The sequence below is a fragment of the Bubalus bubalis genome, chromosome 8 (genome assembly GCF_019923935.1).
Source record: "Bubalus bubalis isolate 160015118507 breed Murrah chromosome 8, NDDB_SH_1, whole genome shotgun sequence".
NCBI classification, from domain to species: domain Eukaryota; kingdom Metazoa; phylum Chordata; class Mammalia; order Artiodactyla; family Bovidae; genus Bubalus; species Bubalus bubalis.
Window position 1 is genome coordinate 111,035,457 of NC_059164.1, and position 18,159 is coordinate 111,053,615.

Here is an 18,159-nt window from a genome sequence, read left to right on the forward strand (position 1 = left end):
CTTAATGACCAATTTTTTTTGCTGCTTCCCAATAGCACTTTGAGTCTAGTGTGTCTGAAGCTTACCTCACCTGCTGGCAGAACCCAGAGTCCAAAAGTCTACTCTTCTGGACAGTTGTTAAATTCATCTCTCAATACATTAAGCCTGGAGTGATTTGTTTGAGAAAAAAAAAAAAAAAAACGCATGGTGAATTAGAATGAGAGCAGATAGTGCCACCTGCTGGAATTATACTCGAAGAAAAGGAGGGGAGATAGTCTCTATTAATACCAAGAGCTGTCCATGGTTTTGTCCCATTCGTTACATTGTCACTCAAATGCAGTCATGATCCAGAGGCAGTCAAAGACAGTTTCTGCCATATATGCTTGCTTCTAATGCCCATCTACCACGTTATGCATTTCTTTTTCAACATCTCTCTTTTCTCCCTGTAGCGTTCCAATACATATAACTGCCAGTAAGATCACCAGGGCTTCCCTGGTAGCTCTAAAGAATCAGCTGGTAAAGAATCCGCCTGCAATGCAGGAAACCGCAGTTCGATTCCTGGGTCAGGAAGATCCGCTGGAGAAGGGATAGGCTACCCACTCCAGTATTCTTGGGCTTCCCTGGTGGCTCAGACGACAAAGAATCAATGTGGGAAATGTGGGTTCAGTCCTTGGATTGGGAAAATACCCTGAGAAGGGAACAGCTACCCACTCCAGTGTTCTGGCCTGGAGAATTCCATGGACAGAGGAGCCTGGCTGGCTACAGTCTATGGGGTTACAAAGAGTCGGACACAACTGAGCGACTTTTACTTTCACTCACCAGTAAGACCAACTGTATTTCATTTATTGTTTCTCTTAGAATCTCTTGGAAATTAGATCATAGAATGTTCACATTCAAAGGGAACTTAGAGCTTGTCAATATGTTTTCAAACACATTTTGGACACAGAAACTCTTGGGGAACTATAGATGTAATCCCCCTTTCAGACACCAGTAGACTGAACCCAAAAAGGGGCCAAGGCAGAGTGAAGACTAAAAATCATAAATACTGATTGCTAAACTGTTCTCTATATCAGTTAAGATGCTTTCAGCTGCAACACAGATGGCTTTAGCAATAATGGATATCTCACATGAGAAGCCTTGTGGGGCTCCAGGAATACCTTAGGTGAGCAACGTCACCTAAGCCCAAGCTTCATCCCATTTCCCTCCCTGTTCTCTTCAGTGTGTCTGAGGTTTGCAAGATGGCCCCACCAACACTGGGAACCACATCTTCACCCAAGATCAAGGAGTGAAGATGGATGACTCTCTCTTCCCTTATGAACTAATAGATTTGTCTTCTAAAGGCTCCCCCTCATGCCTTATTGGCCAGGGGAAATGAAAGGTCCCATCTTAAGTGGGTTACTGGCAAGGAGCACAGCACTCTCATGTATGACTTAGAAAAAATCCAGATTCACCCGCTGGGCCCGGGGTAGGGCCATCCATATGTGAAGCACAGAGTTGTGTGGAAGCCCATAGCTTCCTGGGCAAAATTGGGTCAGCTCACAGGGAGGAGGGTAGGGGAACAGCTAGCTGTCAGGCAAAATTCTCCGTGGGTCTCTCCCATTTCTGCTTGTCTTCTGAACAAGAGGCATTGTCAGCTTTGTTCATACCTTTGAAAGGATGTGGGTATAGCGGTCTTGGAAGATAGATTGTCTTCCTCCAGAACAGAAGGTAGATTTATTTCCTGACCGGGTAAATAAAGCTAATGTCTCTTCCCAAGGCAAACATTAAGCAGACTTGCCAGCAGCCCCTCTAAAACTTATGGGTTTCCTGAGGTCAGAGTGCACCAGCTTCCTGAGCAACATCCCCCCTGGACTGCTCCACACGGCCCCCACGGGAGCTGGGGCCCAGAGAAAACCAAGGCAGATGGACGCTCATGTTGCCTGCTGCCCCATGAGGAATACAACGCTTTGTCTCTGACCCAGGAGCGGCCTGTCTTCCGTCCACATCTACAAAATGATGGCAAGCCAGCTTGTGAGCTTGGAAGCAAGTTGCTCCCCAGTCTTCCTGACACCAACAGAAAGGCAACCATGCGTGTTTGCTACAGTGTTCTCCTTAATGAGCCTCCCTAGAAACACCCAACTCTCAAATACTTAGTTCTGGAAATAAGAATGGTTTCAAGATGTCAGAAATCCCTTTTCCATGGGCAGAAACAGGGCAGCCCTTCCGTCTCCAACCGGAGGCGCACGTTAAGTGATGATGGTATTGTTGGCTGTGGTGTCCTTTACGCTATCTCCCTTTCATTCACTGGCTGACTCTCTCTGTAATTATCTTTTTTAAAATGTCAGCTCCTCTCACCCAGAAGACCAAGAGCAATCAGCCGCAAACTGAACTTTAGAAGCTTTTAAAACACACTTGCCGTTCGGCGGGGAGATGGGATTTCTCAAAGGCAATGTCAGGGAAGCTGATGCTGAATGACAGATGAAGGAACTCTTTCCTTCACTCTCACATGGGGCCTTGCGGCCCCTTCCTCGGGAAGCCCCACAGGAAAGTGGGATGGGCTGAAACTGCAAAGGTTTCTTCAGTGAAGCCTGGATGGAGGCTCTTGGAGGAGGATCTGTTCTCGGTTTTTCCACTAGTCATGGACGGATGTGAGAGTTGGACTATAAGGAAGGCTGAGCACAGAAGAATTGATGCTTTCAAATTGTAGTGCTGGAGAAGATTCTTGAGAGTCCCTTGGACTGCAAGGAGATGAAGCCAGTCAATCCTAAAGGAAATCGATCCTGAATAGTCATTGGAAGGACTGATGCTGAAGCTGAATGTGAAAAGCTGACTCATTGGAAAAGACCCTGATGCTGGGAGAGATTGAGGGCAGGAGGGGACGGGGGTGACTGAGGATGAGATGGTTGGATGGCATCACTGACTAAATGGATGTGAATGTGAGCAGACTCCAGGAGATGGTGAAGGACAGGGAAGCCTAGTGTGCTGCAGTCCATGGGGTCACAAAGAGTCAGACACGACTGAGCAACTGAACAATAAGGACTGTTCTCAGAGTCCCTCTTACTGCACCCAGTTGGGGAGAGAGGACTGAGCTACAGTGGGCTCCTGGGGACCTCTCCTTCTCTAGAGGGAAGTGTTGGTGTTAAGAAGACCATGGCCCAGAGGCAGAAACAGGGGATCCAGTGTGACAAGCAGAGAGGGAAGCATAGGTATTTCCTGGTAGCTGCTGGTCCTCAGGGTTTCTCCTAATGGTGACAACTTAAAGACATGAACAAAAATCCATCATAGCAGGAGGAGAGGAGTGGAGAAAATTAGAGCAGCATCAGTCCCTCCAAGTCAAACCTTAGGGCTCAACTCAATTTATCCCTACATTGTATTTCCCTGATGGCTGCTGATGCCTCTTAAAACGAAACCATCTTTCCTACTTAGCTCGGAAAGCCTTGTTCTCTGGCTAGTCTGACAACTTACATTTTTAAAATGCATCTGCTAAAACACAGCACTGCAAGAACAGAACAAATTCAATCTTAAAACCTGAAGTTACGTTTTCCCCGTCGACTCATGCCAGAAATTCAGGGAAAGATCATTCCATCCATGAGTCAGGTGATTGCTGACCTGCATTCTCATCATACCTGTGTAGAAACCTTGGTGAAGGTCACTCCAGTGAATCCTGGAATGCAGGAGCCCCTAATTCAGAGAAGAAATGTCACCAGTACACGTGTGGGATCACCACAGGTGTTAAAATTAAAGTCCCCTTTCTAATGACATAAAGGAGCCAAGTTCCCCAGTACAATGAGGTTGATTACATTGAGCTCTGTGTCTAATGTCTCTGGAGCTCAATAGAGTAAATGCCTCCTCAGAGGGGCCTGACCCAGGGGTGGAGAACAGTCTAGGTCCCAAGAGAATCCGGCCCACTGCGGTTTTTAAATTAGAAGTTTGATTGCTTGCAACATCATCTCGAAATGGTACCAGTGCCAAGCGCCTGAATTTTTCATTAGCCTGGGGGAGAAAAAATGACAGATATTTAATTAAACCGCTTGGCGATTCATCAGAGGCTTATTGATAGATAGAGGCACCAAATCACTTTCTAAGCAAAGCTAGGCCCTCCAGTGATGTGGGGAATCTGTTCTGTCAAAAAGCATTTGCCAAGCTGAGGAGCTGGGACCCACATGCTGCTTCCCCGTCACTCTGCCTTTCCTGCCAATGGCAGGAAAAAAAAAAAAAAAGTTTAAAAAACGTGTTTATAAAGCACTCAGTGGTCACTGAGGAATTTAAAACCTAACATGTGAAGTAAGAAAGCTACTAACAATTGAAGTTACCAGCACACCCTCCTAACCCATTTTTCCATTGTTGGAAGGTGATTTAATCAAGGAGGTTGACTGGGAGCAGACCTAGGAAAATAAAAGGAATGATTTGTGGTCAGTGCCGGAGGGGAAGTTATGAGAAGGACTCGGCATCCCAGATGGCGAGTGTTCAAGGTGTGCAGCAGGTGATTCCAGAAGGGGGTCTTAGGCAGGACCCATGCTGCCCTGTGCACAGCCCCAGGGGTCAGGAAAAGAGGCGGGTCATCCTCACTGCCTGCACAGCTCACAGCTCCCAAACTCTCCAGAGGAACTTTAAAGATTAGATTGAAAGTGTCAGTTGCTTAGTCGTGTCCTCATGGACTGTAGCCCTCCAGGCTCCTCTGTCCAGGAATTCTCCAGGCAAGAACGCTGGAGTGGGTTGCCATGCCCTCCTCCAGGGGAATCTTCCTGACCCAGCGGATCTAGTTACCAAAAGAGTACGTGTGTTGGGGGGTCTGGATGCCTGCCGCTCAGAAGCCAGTAAAGAGGCCAGGTCGGTGGAAAGGAAAGTTTGCTTTATTTCAGATGCTGGCAACCAGGGGGGTAGGGTAGCAGACATCTGCCCAAAGGCTGACTTCCTCCCCCCAACACGCAGGGGCGAGAGCTTTTATAAACAGAGGAGGGGGGTTGCATGCAGAAACAGCACAGTCATCTGTAACAGTCATCTTCAAATTGGTCATCAGTGGTCTGCCTCGCATCATCTTGGTTGTTTCAGGACAGTTAGTTAATCTCCAGTTCCGGGGTGCACTTGTTCCCATTTCTTTGCAGTCAATTCTCGGAATTGTGGCAGCTCAAGTCCTAGGTACAGTCTGATCATCGTGTAGTTAATTTCTCCACCTGGGGTTTTGGTATCTGTAAGACGGCTCACCAGATGTGGCTCAGAATATTATCTACAGCCCTTGAGAAAGAACTAAAGGTCCTTGACTCTGCTTAGTGACTACATTATTATTATTTAGTCTCCTTTGACTGTTTTCCTTTGTTTCAGCATTTCTCACTTCTCTGATTAAACTTACTCTTTGACTAAAGTGTTCCACTGGCAGAGGACACGGTGGGGGGCAAGGACCTGCCCCCTGTGTGGGTCCGGCTCCGTTTCAGTCGAACTCAGGTGTTCTGCATTGCAGGCAGATTCTTTACTATCTGAGCCACCCAGAGAAGCCCAACAATTAGATTAAGGAAATAAATTTTTGCAAATTCCCCCAAAGCAATAGCTCTCGACTCTAGGTATATATTAATATTTGCCAGGAAGCTTTTAAAAAATACCAACACCTAACCCAGACCAGCTGAGTGGGGATCCCTGGGGACGGAGCTGCACACAGGTGTGTTTCGTAAAGCGCTCGTGTGGGTCTAAAGTGCAGCCAGGGCCACAAGTCACATCCTAGGAGACACTGAAGAGTCGCAGAGTATGTCGAGTTGGAAGATCTCAGGTTTTGGAAGTTAACAAGCCTGGTTCGGATCCTGACTCCACTACTCACTAAATCTAAGAAGCTCAACGTAGACTTAAATGTCCTAGGCTTCAGTTCTTTATTTGGAAAGACTCAATGAGGGCAACTTCTTGGTAAAATAAGAAAAGAAATGTATACCTGGCCCCCAATCTAAGCTCACTTTCCTCCCCTTGGTTATGATTCATTAACAATGAATTGACGCTTTATCCCTCCTCCAAGAATTTCGCCTTGGACCACTGTATACAATAGCAGGTGACAGGTGTAGATTCCTCTTTCTATCTGCTTTGTTTTTCCTCTAGAAAAAGTGAAAGTGAAGTCACTCAGTCATGTTGGACTCTTTGTCACCCCATGGACTATACCCTACCATGCTTCTCCATCCATGGGATTTTCCAGGCAAGAGTACTGGAGTGGATTGCCATTTCCTTCTCCAGAGGATCTTCCTGACCCAGGGATCGAATCCGGGTCTCCCACATTGTAGGCAGACGCTTTACCATCTGAGCCACCAGGGAAGCCTTAAGCTTTAAAGCTCTTTCATATCTGGGAGGGAATGCTGCTTCCCAGGTGGCGCTAGTGGTAAAGAACCCACCTGCCAATGCAGGAGATGCAGTTTCGATCCCTAGGTCAGGAAGATCCCCTGGAGGAAGGGATGGCAACCCACTCCAGTATTCTTGCCTGGGAAATCCATGGCTCCACAGAGGAGCCTAATGGGCTTCAGCGCTTGGGGCCACAAAGAGTCAGACACGACTGAGCGACTTGGCACTCCCACATGCGTACAGGGAATACTCATGTGGCTCTCCTGTTTCTGTTCCTCCAGCTGCCACAGAAGTGTCCTTTTCATTTGACGTTGGAAATGGGCCAGTGGAGATGGTGGTGAGGTCGCCCACCCCACTCAACGATGACCAGTGGCACCGGGTCACCGCGGAGAGGAACGTCAAGCAGGCCAGCCTGCAGGTGGACCGTCTGCCACAGCAGGTCCGCAAGGCCCCGACGGAAGGCCACACCCGCCTGGAGCTCTACAGCCAGCTGTTTGTGGGTGAGTGATGGGACACGGGACAACCAGCGGGACTTCTCTATTGCTTGTCATGGAGTTCACCTTGGGGAAAGGAAAACCGCCTACAGGGGTTCTGATAGAGATTTTTCTAAAAGTGTCTTTGCCTCTTGTGGCCTCCTCTGAGACAGGATGGGAGACAAGGGAGAAGACACAGGAGCCCTCAATCTGATGTCACTCTCTGCTTTCTGGAAGTCACAGTCCTCACATCCTACAAGATGATAGGGTGGCTAGGGTTTCTTTGAGGTCCCTGATCTGTGCAGTTTTAGGTTTATAGTTTTAGACCTTCACTGAAGTCCTTACAGTCTGTAGAGTCAAAACTGTGGTCTTTCCAATAGTCCTGTATGGATGTGAGAGTTGGACCATAAAGAAGACTGGGCGCCAAAGAGTTGATGCTTTCAAATTGTGGTGCTGGATAAGACTCTTGAGAGTCCCTTGGACAGCAAGGAGATCAAACCAATCAATCCTAAAGGAAATGAACCCTGAATATTCATTGGAAGGACTGACACTGAAGCTGAAGCTGCAATACTTTGGCCACCTGATGCTAACAGACAACTCATTGGAAAAGACCCTGATGCTGGGAAAGATTGAAGGCAAAGGAGAAGAGGGCAGCAGAGGATGAGATGGTTGGATGGCATCACCGACTCAATAGACATGAACTTGGGCAAAGTCCAGGAGATAGTGAGGGACAGGGAGACTGGTTTGCTGCATTCCATGGAATCACAAAGAGCTGGACATGACTTAGCGAATGAACAACAACAACAAGAATTCCTTAATGATTTAGAGCACTCATAACGGTAAAAAGAAGGATGGACAAAGAGGGAAGAATGATGTAATGGGCTCCCTAAGTTCAAGTTTGCTTGAAATGAGAAGTAGAAATCCACTCCATTGTCTGCCCAGCCTCAAAGTTCTAGGCAGAGGGAGATGGAGCCTTCTCCTTATGTAGCATCTTCACACAGAGGAAAGAGATCAACACTGAGAAGAAACTCAACCAGAGCAAAAAGTAAAGCACCCTTTGCAGGAAGTGGCTCCAGCCCCACAGTCTGGGTTCTGCTTCTGACATTTTCTAACTGAACCTAATGTTACTTCTAAGCAATACCTGTGTCCATGGTTAGTGAGATTTTAAATTTTATTTTCCAGAATACTAATATATCAGGCAATTTGCTAATTTTCCTCTGTTGATTGCAAAGAATGCAAGTTTGAAGGACTCTGCAGCTGCCGTGCCACCTTAGACCTCCCCTCTGGGTGTGTGGGTGTTCGTTGGTCAAGTCAGTCGGATATGGTGGTCTCAGACCCAGTAACACAGAGGTGACCTGCCCCCTGGGCTCTTACCCAGTGGAGGTCAGAGTCCCCACGGTGTCATTCATGATTTTGGTGGGATGCTTGAAGAATGTTAGGAAGCCACAGAAAGACAGGTGATGTAGGTGTCCGCTCCTTGGTGAAATGTTGTGAAAAGTGTGAACTTGGTCAGTCAGCTCTGGAAGTAAGACTGACTTGAGAACAGGCCACTTAAATTTTTTTATTGTGGTAAAAGTCACATAATATAAAACATACTATTTTAACCATATTTAACTGCACAGTTCGGTGGCACTAAGTGCATTCACAGTGCTGTACAATTCTCACCATCATCCATCTTCTGAACTCTTCACCTTCCAAACCCAAAACTCTGCCTGTTAAAGTAACTCCCCATCCCCTCTCCCCACCGACTCCCAGCCCCTGGAATCTACCAGTGTGCTTTCTGACTCTATGAATTTGACTGTTCTAGGCACCTCATATAAGCAGAATCAAACAGTATTTGTCTACATCTACTATATATTCAAATGCATTTTTTATTAGAGCTGGAATGCATTTTGTCCTACAAACACATTGGCCCTCCGTTTTCTTTTACCCCTGTGCTATCTAATTGGTTATCATTAGATATCTATTTTATCCAAAATAGTGTATATATACAGGCTTCCCACTTCCCAGAAGCAGGCCCAGTGGTAAAGAATCCACCTGCCAAGCAGGAGACATAAGAGATGAGGGTTCAATCCCTGGACCGGGAAGATCTCTTGGAGTAGGAAGTGGCAGCCCACTCTATTTGTCAGTCCCAGTCTCCCAATTGATCCCACTCCCTTCCCCTGCGTAGTGTCTATATATCTGTTCTCTATGTTTGTGTCTCTGTTTCTTCTTTGCAAATAGGTTCTCCTGTTTTTTCTAGAGTCCACATATATGCATTAATAATATTAAATACCAGGTCCACAAATTCCTGCTGAATACTGTGAGCAAATCCCCCCTTATCAATACGTCTTGACCAGATCACCTAGATATAAGTCTCTTCGTAAATAAACCCTGCTCATCCCAGGCATGCAGGGTAGATCCACTTAGTTTTCATTATAACAGGTGACCCTAATTGACCCAGGTCCTCATTTTTCTAGATAACTTTGGATGCAGAGGTTCAATTTTACTTTTATCTCTTTCTGTCTACAGACTATAGTTGTCTCCAATATTTTTGGAGACTAAGTAAAATTGTAAAATGAAGAAGGTAGGGAGAGTATTTATTATGGTCTTGGAAAGAATTTTGATTCATTTCAATAAGATGACCAGAAACAGCTTATAAAAAGAGCAGAGGAGAAGGCTGAGGTCAGAATTCAACAGAATACTCAAATGTAAGGGACAGACAGAAAAAAGGCATCTCAGGAAGAATGAAGAGGGATGAAAAGAACAAGCAAGGAAAAGCCAGGAGAGGGGCTGTCACAGGAGGAGAGAGTTTCATGAAACAATTTGCTTATTACTGACAAATCATACCAAGTGCCATGCGTGAAATAGGGCCAAGAAAATATTCTTCAAGTTTAGCAATTATGAAACCACTGTTGACCTTGGAGAGAGAAAAGGTTCACAGAAGTGGACTGATGTGATGAGTTAGCAACTGCCTTTCACTTGATGAGAAAGAGAAAGGCCCCCTGCCCCAGTTTCTAATTTCCTGTTATCTGAGATGTGGACGTGAGTCTCATGGCCAAGACACAAGCTATTTGAACCGGTATGAGAAACGCTCTTCGAAAAACATCTTCTGCAATAGAAGTCTACCCCAGGGGACATGGGAGGGGGCTTGTTTTCAGAAAATAACAAATTCAACAGCTATGAAATCCTGGAGCCAGTTACCTGAAGACTATTCAATAGGGATTCAGATAACCGGAAGCGGTTCTCAGTTCAGCTGTAATAACAAGAGTTATCACTTTTCCTCTTTTTCATCTAATAAAAATCTCCTTTTCCATCTAATCAAGGTGTTGGATTTGTTGCTCTCCAAACTTTCTTCTAACTTTAACCATTTAAGATTATGTGTTAAGAAGTGGCTTGAAAAGGTCTGAGTTGCCAAGTGATCACTTGTAACCACCCCACCTCTGCCACTTAGCATCTAGAGACCACTGACAAGTTAGCCAGTACTTCCGTCAGATGGGAATACAGTTCCTGTGTGTCAGGTGGAGATGAGCCCATCCATGCTAAGCGCACTGTAGAGTACCCGGCTCAGAGCCAGCACTCATGAACTGGGAGCTGTCTCACCACCTTTCCCTTGACCTTTTATTCCCTTAGCTTTCTCCTTCTGCTGGGTCATGTTTACCGCCTCCTACAGAACTCACTTCCAACTGGCTTATTTCTTCCTTCCCCAAATACTCACCTGGGATCTCTTCAGCCCACCAGCCCTGAAGGAAAGTTCATGGGCTAGATGCCCCTTGATATCCAAAATCAGTCTTCAGCCACTCCACTCACCTGCCACAGTGGCCACAGAGCAGCTAGCCAGGTGCAGGAATTTTCTCGCCAAGATGGTGAGTGAGTGTCCACCTGCAAACACCACCCAGCAACACTGTCTGCAGCGGAGACATGACCAGAGCTGACCGAGGGCTTCTAGAGGTGGACAGGCATAAAGTTCAGCTTAGAGCTAAAACAAACCCAGGGTCATTCTTGGCTTTGGACCCAAAGTGGACTCCAGGACGCCCACCCTCTGCCCGCTGCCTTTGTTATCCAGAGCCGGGCTCCCATCTCCTCTTCCACAGTCACTAAGAAAACGAGGACACAGTTCTCATCACCCCGCTGGTAAGAGGTAACTAGAAGCTGCCATGAAAAGCCGGTTAACACAAGTCGTTTGGAAGTTATGGGAATCCAGCTATGATGGTGGTTTAGTGAAGAGATAATGATTCCATTTTAAAAAGAAAAGTGACACAGGGAAGAGAAGAGTGGTTGCTGGGATTTGTCTGAAAAGCACCGGAAGCTTTCTTGTGTCTTTGGTCCATGATGAGCAAGTAGCCTGGGATGCATTCCAGCATGACCTGCAGAGGCCCATGAACCACGAGAGGCTCAGACCTGCAGCCTCTGTGCAGCCACGGGCCAGATTTTGCCCAGTAGGTGGAGAAGAGCAGACACACTTGAGGTCATTATCTAAGTGCAAACAACACCAGGCTACACTGAGCCCAGGTTAGCGGAAAGACATGCCAGTGAGTCCGGAGTCCTGACCGCCGAAGCTGTAGCGGCCAGGCTGGGAGGGAACAGGGGTCTGGCAGACCCTCAGCCTGGAGCCCGGCGGCCAGCCTGGGGCAGGGTCAGCGTGAGCCTTTGGGGACAGGCGAGCGGGCTCTTTGGGGCCAGGGGGCGGGGGGGGGGGGTGCTGGTGCAGGGGTTTGTGTGCAACAAAATCTACCCCAGCCAGAGCGTGGGACTGTGCTCAGCAGTGGTTTAAGGAGGAGGCCAGCATTCAGGAGAGCTGGAGGCTCCAGCAGGATGTCAAGCTCCTAAGGGCTCCTTGGGCAAGATGGTTGGTGGTGGTGGTTTAGTTGCTAAGTTGTGTCTGACTCTTGCGACCCCATGGACTGTAGCCTGCCAGGCTCCTCTGTCCATGGTCGTTAGGTCCTCTGAACTATGACAGATGTTCGGGCCCAGCTCATTTGACTCTGACCTCTTCTGATATCTCTCTGGAAGATAAAGGAGGCCAAGCCTTTTGTGCAACATGTCACCCCGAAAGAAGCTGGGAAGTAGTCCTCCATCCTTCAGGATCCTCTGTGCTGCACTGGGGCTTGGCTGGTATGTGATGGGAGAAGCACCATTTTGGGGAGGATGTCCTGGCCCATGAGAGCAGGAGGGCTGCAGTCACCTCTTCCTCTGCCAGACAGTGTGTCCATCAGGAAAATTTTCTCATGAGTGACAGCTCCTGAGTTTATGGCAGAGTCAAGGTTTGTTAGATAGACTCATAAGCGAAGGGGACCAGCATGCGAGGACCATTCTCTGGGCTACGCTCTGTGAGCAGCCCTGGACAACTGCCCACATCCCTGAACCCAACAGTGGGACTGGTTTGGTCAGCTGCTCCTCACATCCTCAGCATTTCAGACTCATAAGTAGATGATCCCATGGCCGTCTGAAATTGGCAAGGTCATTGAGGCAGTAAAGAAAATCACCATTTGTACGCAAGGGAGAAAAATGGAATTCCCTTCATGAAGTGCACTCAAATCTGTATATGAATAAAATGGCTCTTTCTAGTATCTGAAAAATTTACGATAAAAAATTTCCAATCCAGATTGAAGGAATCAAAACACAGGAAATACATCAGTTGTTCCCCTTTCCCGCAAATTTGAGTCTGTAGCAGCAACTTACAAACTGGCAAAGACATCCCAGATGATATTTAAGCCAAGGGCTCACATGCTTTATTTACATCAATTAAGTTGAACGGTTCTATGAAGACCTTCAAGACCTTTTAGAACTAACACCCAAAAAACGAGACTGGAATGCAAAAGTAGGAAGTCAAGAAACACCTGGAGTAACAGGCAACTTTGGCCTTGGAGTACAGAATGAAGCAGGGCAAAGGCTAATAGAGTTTTTCCAGGAGAATGTACTGGTCATAGCAAACACCCTCTTCCAACAACACAAGAGAAAACTCTACATGTGGACATCACCAGATGGACAACACCGAAATCAGATTGAATATATTCTTTGCAGCCAAAGATGGAGAAGCTCTATACAGTCAGCAAAAACAAGACTGAGAGCTGACTGTGGCTCAGTTCATGAAATCCTTATTGCCAAATTCAGATTTAAATTGAAGGAAGTGGGGAAAACCACAAGATCATTCATGTATAACCTAAATCAAATCCCTTATGATTATACAGTGGAAGTGAGAAATAGATTTAAGGGACTAGATCTGATAGAGTGCCTAATGAACTATGGATGGAGGTTCATGACATTATATAGGAGACAGGGATCAAGACCAAATGGCTTTCTGAGGAGGCCTTACAAATAGCTGTGAAAAGAAGAGAAATGAAAAGCAAAGCAGAAAAGGAAAGATATACCCATTTGAATACAGAGTTCCAAAGAATAGCAAGGAGAAATAAGAAAGCCTTCCTCAGCAATCAATGCAAAGAAATAGAGGAAAACAATAGAATGGGAAAGAGTAGAGATCTCTTCAAGAAAATTAGAGATACCAAGGGAACATTTCATGCAATGATGGGCTCAATAAAGGACAGAATTGGTATGGACCTAACAGAAGCAGAAGATATTAAGAAGAGGTGGCAAGAATACACAGAAGAACTATACAAAAAAGATCTTCATGACCCAGATAATCACGACGGTGTGATCACTCACCTAGAGCCAGACATCCTGGAATGTGAAGTCAAGTGGGCCTTAGGAAGCATCACTATGAACAAAGCTAGTAGAGGTGATGGAATTCCAGTTGAGCTATTTCAAATCCTGAAAGATGATGCTGTGAAAGTGCTGCACTCAATATGCCAGCAAATTTGGAAAACTCAGCAGTGGCCACAGGACTGGAAAAGGTCAGTTTTCATTCCAATCCCAAAGAAAGGCAATGCCAAAGAATGCTCAAACTACCACATAATTGCACTTACCTCACACACTAGTAAAGTAATGCTTAAAATTCTCTAAGCCAGACTTCAACAATATGTGAACCGTGAACTTCCTGATGTTCAAGCTGGTTTTAGAAAAGGCAGAGGAACCAGAGATCAAATTGCCAACATCCTCTGGATCATCAAAAAAGCAAGAGTTCCAGAAAAACATCTATTTCTGCCTTATTGACTATGCCAAAAGCCTTTGACTGTGCGGATCACAATAAACTGTGGAAAATCCTGAAAGAGATGGAAATACAAACCACCTGACCTTCCTCTTGAGAAACCTGTATGCAGGTCTGGAAGCAACAGTTCAAACTGGACATGGAACAACAGACTGGTTCCAAATAGGAAAAGGAGTACGTCAAGGCTGTATATTGTCACCCTGCTTTTTTAACTTATATGCAGAGTACATCAGGAGAAATGCTGGGCTGGAAGAAGCACAGGCTGGAATCAAGATTACTGGGAGAAATATCAATAACTCAAATATGCAGATGACACCACCCTTATGGCAAAAAGTGAAGAAGAACTAAAGAGCCTCTTGATGAAAGTGAAAGAGGAGAGTGAAAATGTTGGCTTAAAGCTCAACATTCAGAAAACTAAGATCATGGCATCTGGTCCCATCATTTCATGGCAAGTAGATGGGGAAACAGTGGAAACAGTGGCTGACTTTATTTTGGGGGGCAGATCACTGCAATCAAAATCACTGCAGATGGTGATTTCAGCCATGAAATTAAAAGACACTTACTCCTTGGAAAGAAAGTTATGACCAACCTAGACATCATATTAAAAAGCAGAGACATTACTTTGTCAACAAAGGTCCATCTAGTCAGGCTATGGTTTATCCAGTAGTCATGTATGGATGTGAGAGTTGGACTGTGAAGAAGGCTGAGTGCTGAAAAATTGATGCTTTTGAACTGTGGTGTTGGAGAAGACTCTTGAGAGTCCTTTGGAGTGCAAGGAGATCCAACCAGTCCATCCTAAAGGAGATCAGTCCTGGGTGTTTATTGGAAAGACTGATGTTGAAGCTGAAACTCCAATACTTTGGCCACCTGATGCGGAGAGCTGACTCATTGGAAAATACCCTGATGCTGGGAAAGATTGAAGGCAGGAGAAGGGGATGACAGAGGATGAGATTGGATGGCATCACTGACTCAATGGACATGAGTTTGGGTGGACTCCAGGAGTTGGTGAAGGACAGGGAGGCCTGGCATGCTCTGGTTCATGGGGTCGCAAAGAGTCAGACACAACTGAGTGACTGAACTGAACTGAACTGAATCCACGTGAGAACCTTAAAAGTAGGTACTGTTTTCTTTTCACAGTGAAGAAAGTAATGCTAGAGGTTAGTTAACAGCCCAAGATCAGGCAGCTGGTAAGAGATAAGAAATGGAATTTGATCCCAGTTTTCCCAGTAGTCATGTGTGGATATGAGAGTTGAACCATAAAGAAGGCTGAGCACTGAAGAATTGGTGCTTTCAAATTGTTCTGGAGAAGACTCTTAAGAGTCGCTGGGACAGCAAGGAGATCAAACCAGTCAACCTTAAAGGAAATGAACCCTGAATATTCATTGGAAGGACTGATGCTGAAGCTGAAGCGACAATACTTTGGCCACCTGATGCTAACAGATGACTCATTGGAAAAGATCCGGATGCTAGGAAAGATTGAAGGCAGGAGGAGAGGGGGCGACAGGATGAGATGGTTAGTTGGCCTCGCCAACTCAATGGACATGAGTTTGAGCAAGCTCCTGGAGATCGTGTAGGACAGGGACGCCTGGCGTGCTGCAGTGCCTGGGGTTGCAAAGAATCAGACACGACTGTAAGAGCTTAGCATGCACACACACACATCTCAAAGGAAAGGAGCAGCGAAAGAATAAATGCTCTAAAAATAGGAGAGTACAGAGTCTATGGTCAGAAGAAACATGTCTGAAGTTGAGCCAAGCTGAGGAGAACGTTAAGGCCATCTTGATCATCTCCACTGCAGGTCCCTCATCTGGGGAGCGACTCTGGCCCCCACATATGTCGAAAAGTGTGATGGCTTTGGAGCACTGCCTTCAGCTCCAGCTGCAGCCAAGGCTGACCACAGTGCCTGGGAGAACCAGCCCCCAAAATCTTGCACTCCCAGATGATAGCTGTACCCCACTATGAAATGCAACTCTCAGTCACAGAGCCTGTAGTAGAAGACCCGGCGTTCAGGCAGGACTCCAGTCACTGGGCTCGGGTCAGCCCCGGCAGGTGGTCTGTGGATCACATTCAAGTCTCAGAAGCAAAAATCAAGGCAGGCAGGGACTCACCATCTGACAAGCGCACAGAGGGCTTGGAAGAACAAGAGAATTTTATGCCGAGGCACTGGCGGCAGGGGACAAACAAGACGACTTACTTGAGAGTCTCTCTGATATAGAAATAAGCTGCATTTCTATTTAGCTCTTTTAGTAAAACCTTTACAAAGGTGGTCAGAGTCAACATGGAGCCCTCTGGAGCTGTGTCCAGAACACGACCTTTCGGCTTCCTCCAGGCTCTCAGGAGCAGCTCACGTGCCCTCCTTCCTGAAATGCATTCTTTTCTTGGAGTCCATGGCACATGGCGCCCGCTTTCCCTCGACCTCACTGGCCAGGACTCAAGTCTATCCTATGAGTTCTTTCTCTTGCACTATATGTTGGTACATCAGACACAGACGCTTCTTCCTCAACCATCCATTTCCCTGGGTGACCTCATCCAGTCCAGTGGCTCCAATACTACTTATGCACCAGTAACTCTGAAATGAGCGTATTAAAAAACAGAGACATCACTTTGCCAACAAAGGTCCGTATAGTCAAAGCTATGGTTCTTCCAGTAGGCATGTATGGATGTGAGAGTTGGATCATACAGAAGGCTGAGCGCTGAAGAACTGATGCTTTCAAACTGTGGTGCTGGAGAAGACTCTTGAGAGTCCCCTGGACTCCAAGCATATCAAACCAGTCAATCCTAAGGGAAATCAACCCTGAATATTCCTTTGGAAGGACTGATGCTGAAGCTGAAGCTCCAGTACTTTGGCCACCTGATGCGAAGAGTTGTCTCAATGGAAAAGACCCTGATGCTGGGAAAGATTGAAGGCAGGAGGAGAAGGGGACGACAGAGGATGAGATGGTTGGATGGCATCACTGACTCAATGGACATGAACTTGGGCAAACTCTGGGAGATGGTGAGGGTCAGAGGACCCTGTGTGGGCTGCAGTCCATGGGTTTGCAAAGAGCTAAATATGACTTAGCGACTCTGGAATCAAAAGCTCCAGGCCTCACTCTTCCCGAAAACTCTGTATCGAAGTACAGGTCTGTCTTGTCAGCAACAGGGGATGTCTGTCTGGTGTCATCTCAGAGTAGACATGGCAGGGAGAATTCCTGGTGCCTGCCCCAAACCTGCTCTTCCACCAGCCTTCCCATCTCAGTAAAGGACATCACCCTCCACCCATTTCTGCTTGAGCCCAGAATTTGGCTTTAGCCTTGGTGTCCTTTTTCCCTCTTCACTGCCCATCAATAATGAGTCTTATGACTGCATCCATCTAGACTGTGCCTCAAATGCATCCACTGCTCTCTCCAGCCACCGGGCCTACTCTTGTCGAAGCCATGCTTGTTTCTTGCTTGGACTATTGTAACCAGTCTCCCAACTGGTCTCCAGTCTTGGTATGTTCCTCGAACGCACCAAGCCTATTCCCACTTTAGAGCATTTACACTCCCATTACCTGAAGCTCCTCCCCAGACATCAAAGCTGGCTCCTTTTTTTTATTGAAGTAGGGACTTTCCTGGTAGCCCACCTGGTAAAGAATCTGCTTGCCAATGCAGGAGATGGCAAGAGATGCAGGTTTGGTCCCTGGGTCAGGAAGATCCCCTGGAGGAAGGAGGGTGTGGCAACCCCCTCCATTATTCTTGCCTGGAAAATTCCATGTACAGAGGAACTTGACAGGCTATTGTTCATGGGGTTGCAAACTGTCAGACACAACTGAGCACACACACACACACACACACACACAAACACACACACACAGTTGATTTATAATATTAGTTTCAAGTGTATAACATAATGGCTCAATGTGTTTTATAAATTATATTCCATTTAAAGTTATTACAAAATAATGGTTATATTTCCCTGTGCTGTACAATATATCCTTATTGCTTACTTATTTTATACATGTGTTAATGGTAGTTTGTGTCTTTCACTCTCCTGCCTCTGTCTTGCCCTCCTCTCTCCCCATTGGTAACTACTGGTTTGCTCTCTATATCTGAGTCTGTTTCTGTATTGCTGTATAGATTTATTTGTTCTATTTTTTAGATTCCACTGTGACAATATGCAGTGTTTGTCTTTCTCTGTCTCACTTATTTCACTAAGCCTAATACTCTCTAGGTACATCCGCCTTACTGCAAAATGCAGAATTTCATTCTTTTTATGACTTAGTAATATTCCACTGTGTGTATGTAGCATATCTTCTTCATCCATTCATCTGTTGTGGGACACTTAGGATGCTTCCATATCTTAAAGACTGGCTCC

General features: G+C 46.2%; 1 protein-coding gene across 1 annotated transcript in view; it reads left to right on the top strand.

The window, feature by feature from the left end:
* Positions 1-18,159, top strand: part of CNTNAP2 (contactin associated protein 2) — a 2,308,807-nt gene that overhangs the window by 2,045,337 nt on the left and 245,311 nt on the right. The window contains exon 17 of the mRNA XM_025292067.3: positions 6,552-6,770. Coding sequence (XP_025147852.3) covers positions 6,552-6,770 — 219 coding nt within the window. The remainder of the gene's footprint in view (positions 1-6,551; positions 6,771-18,159) is intronic.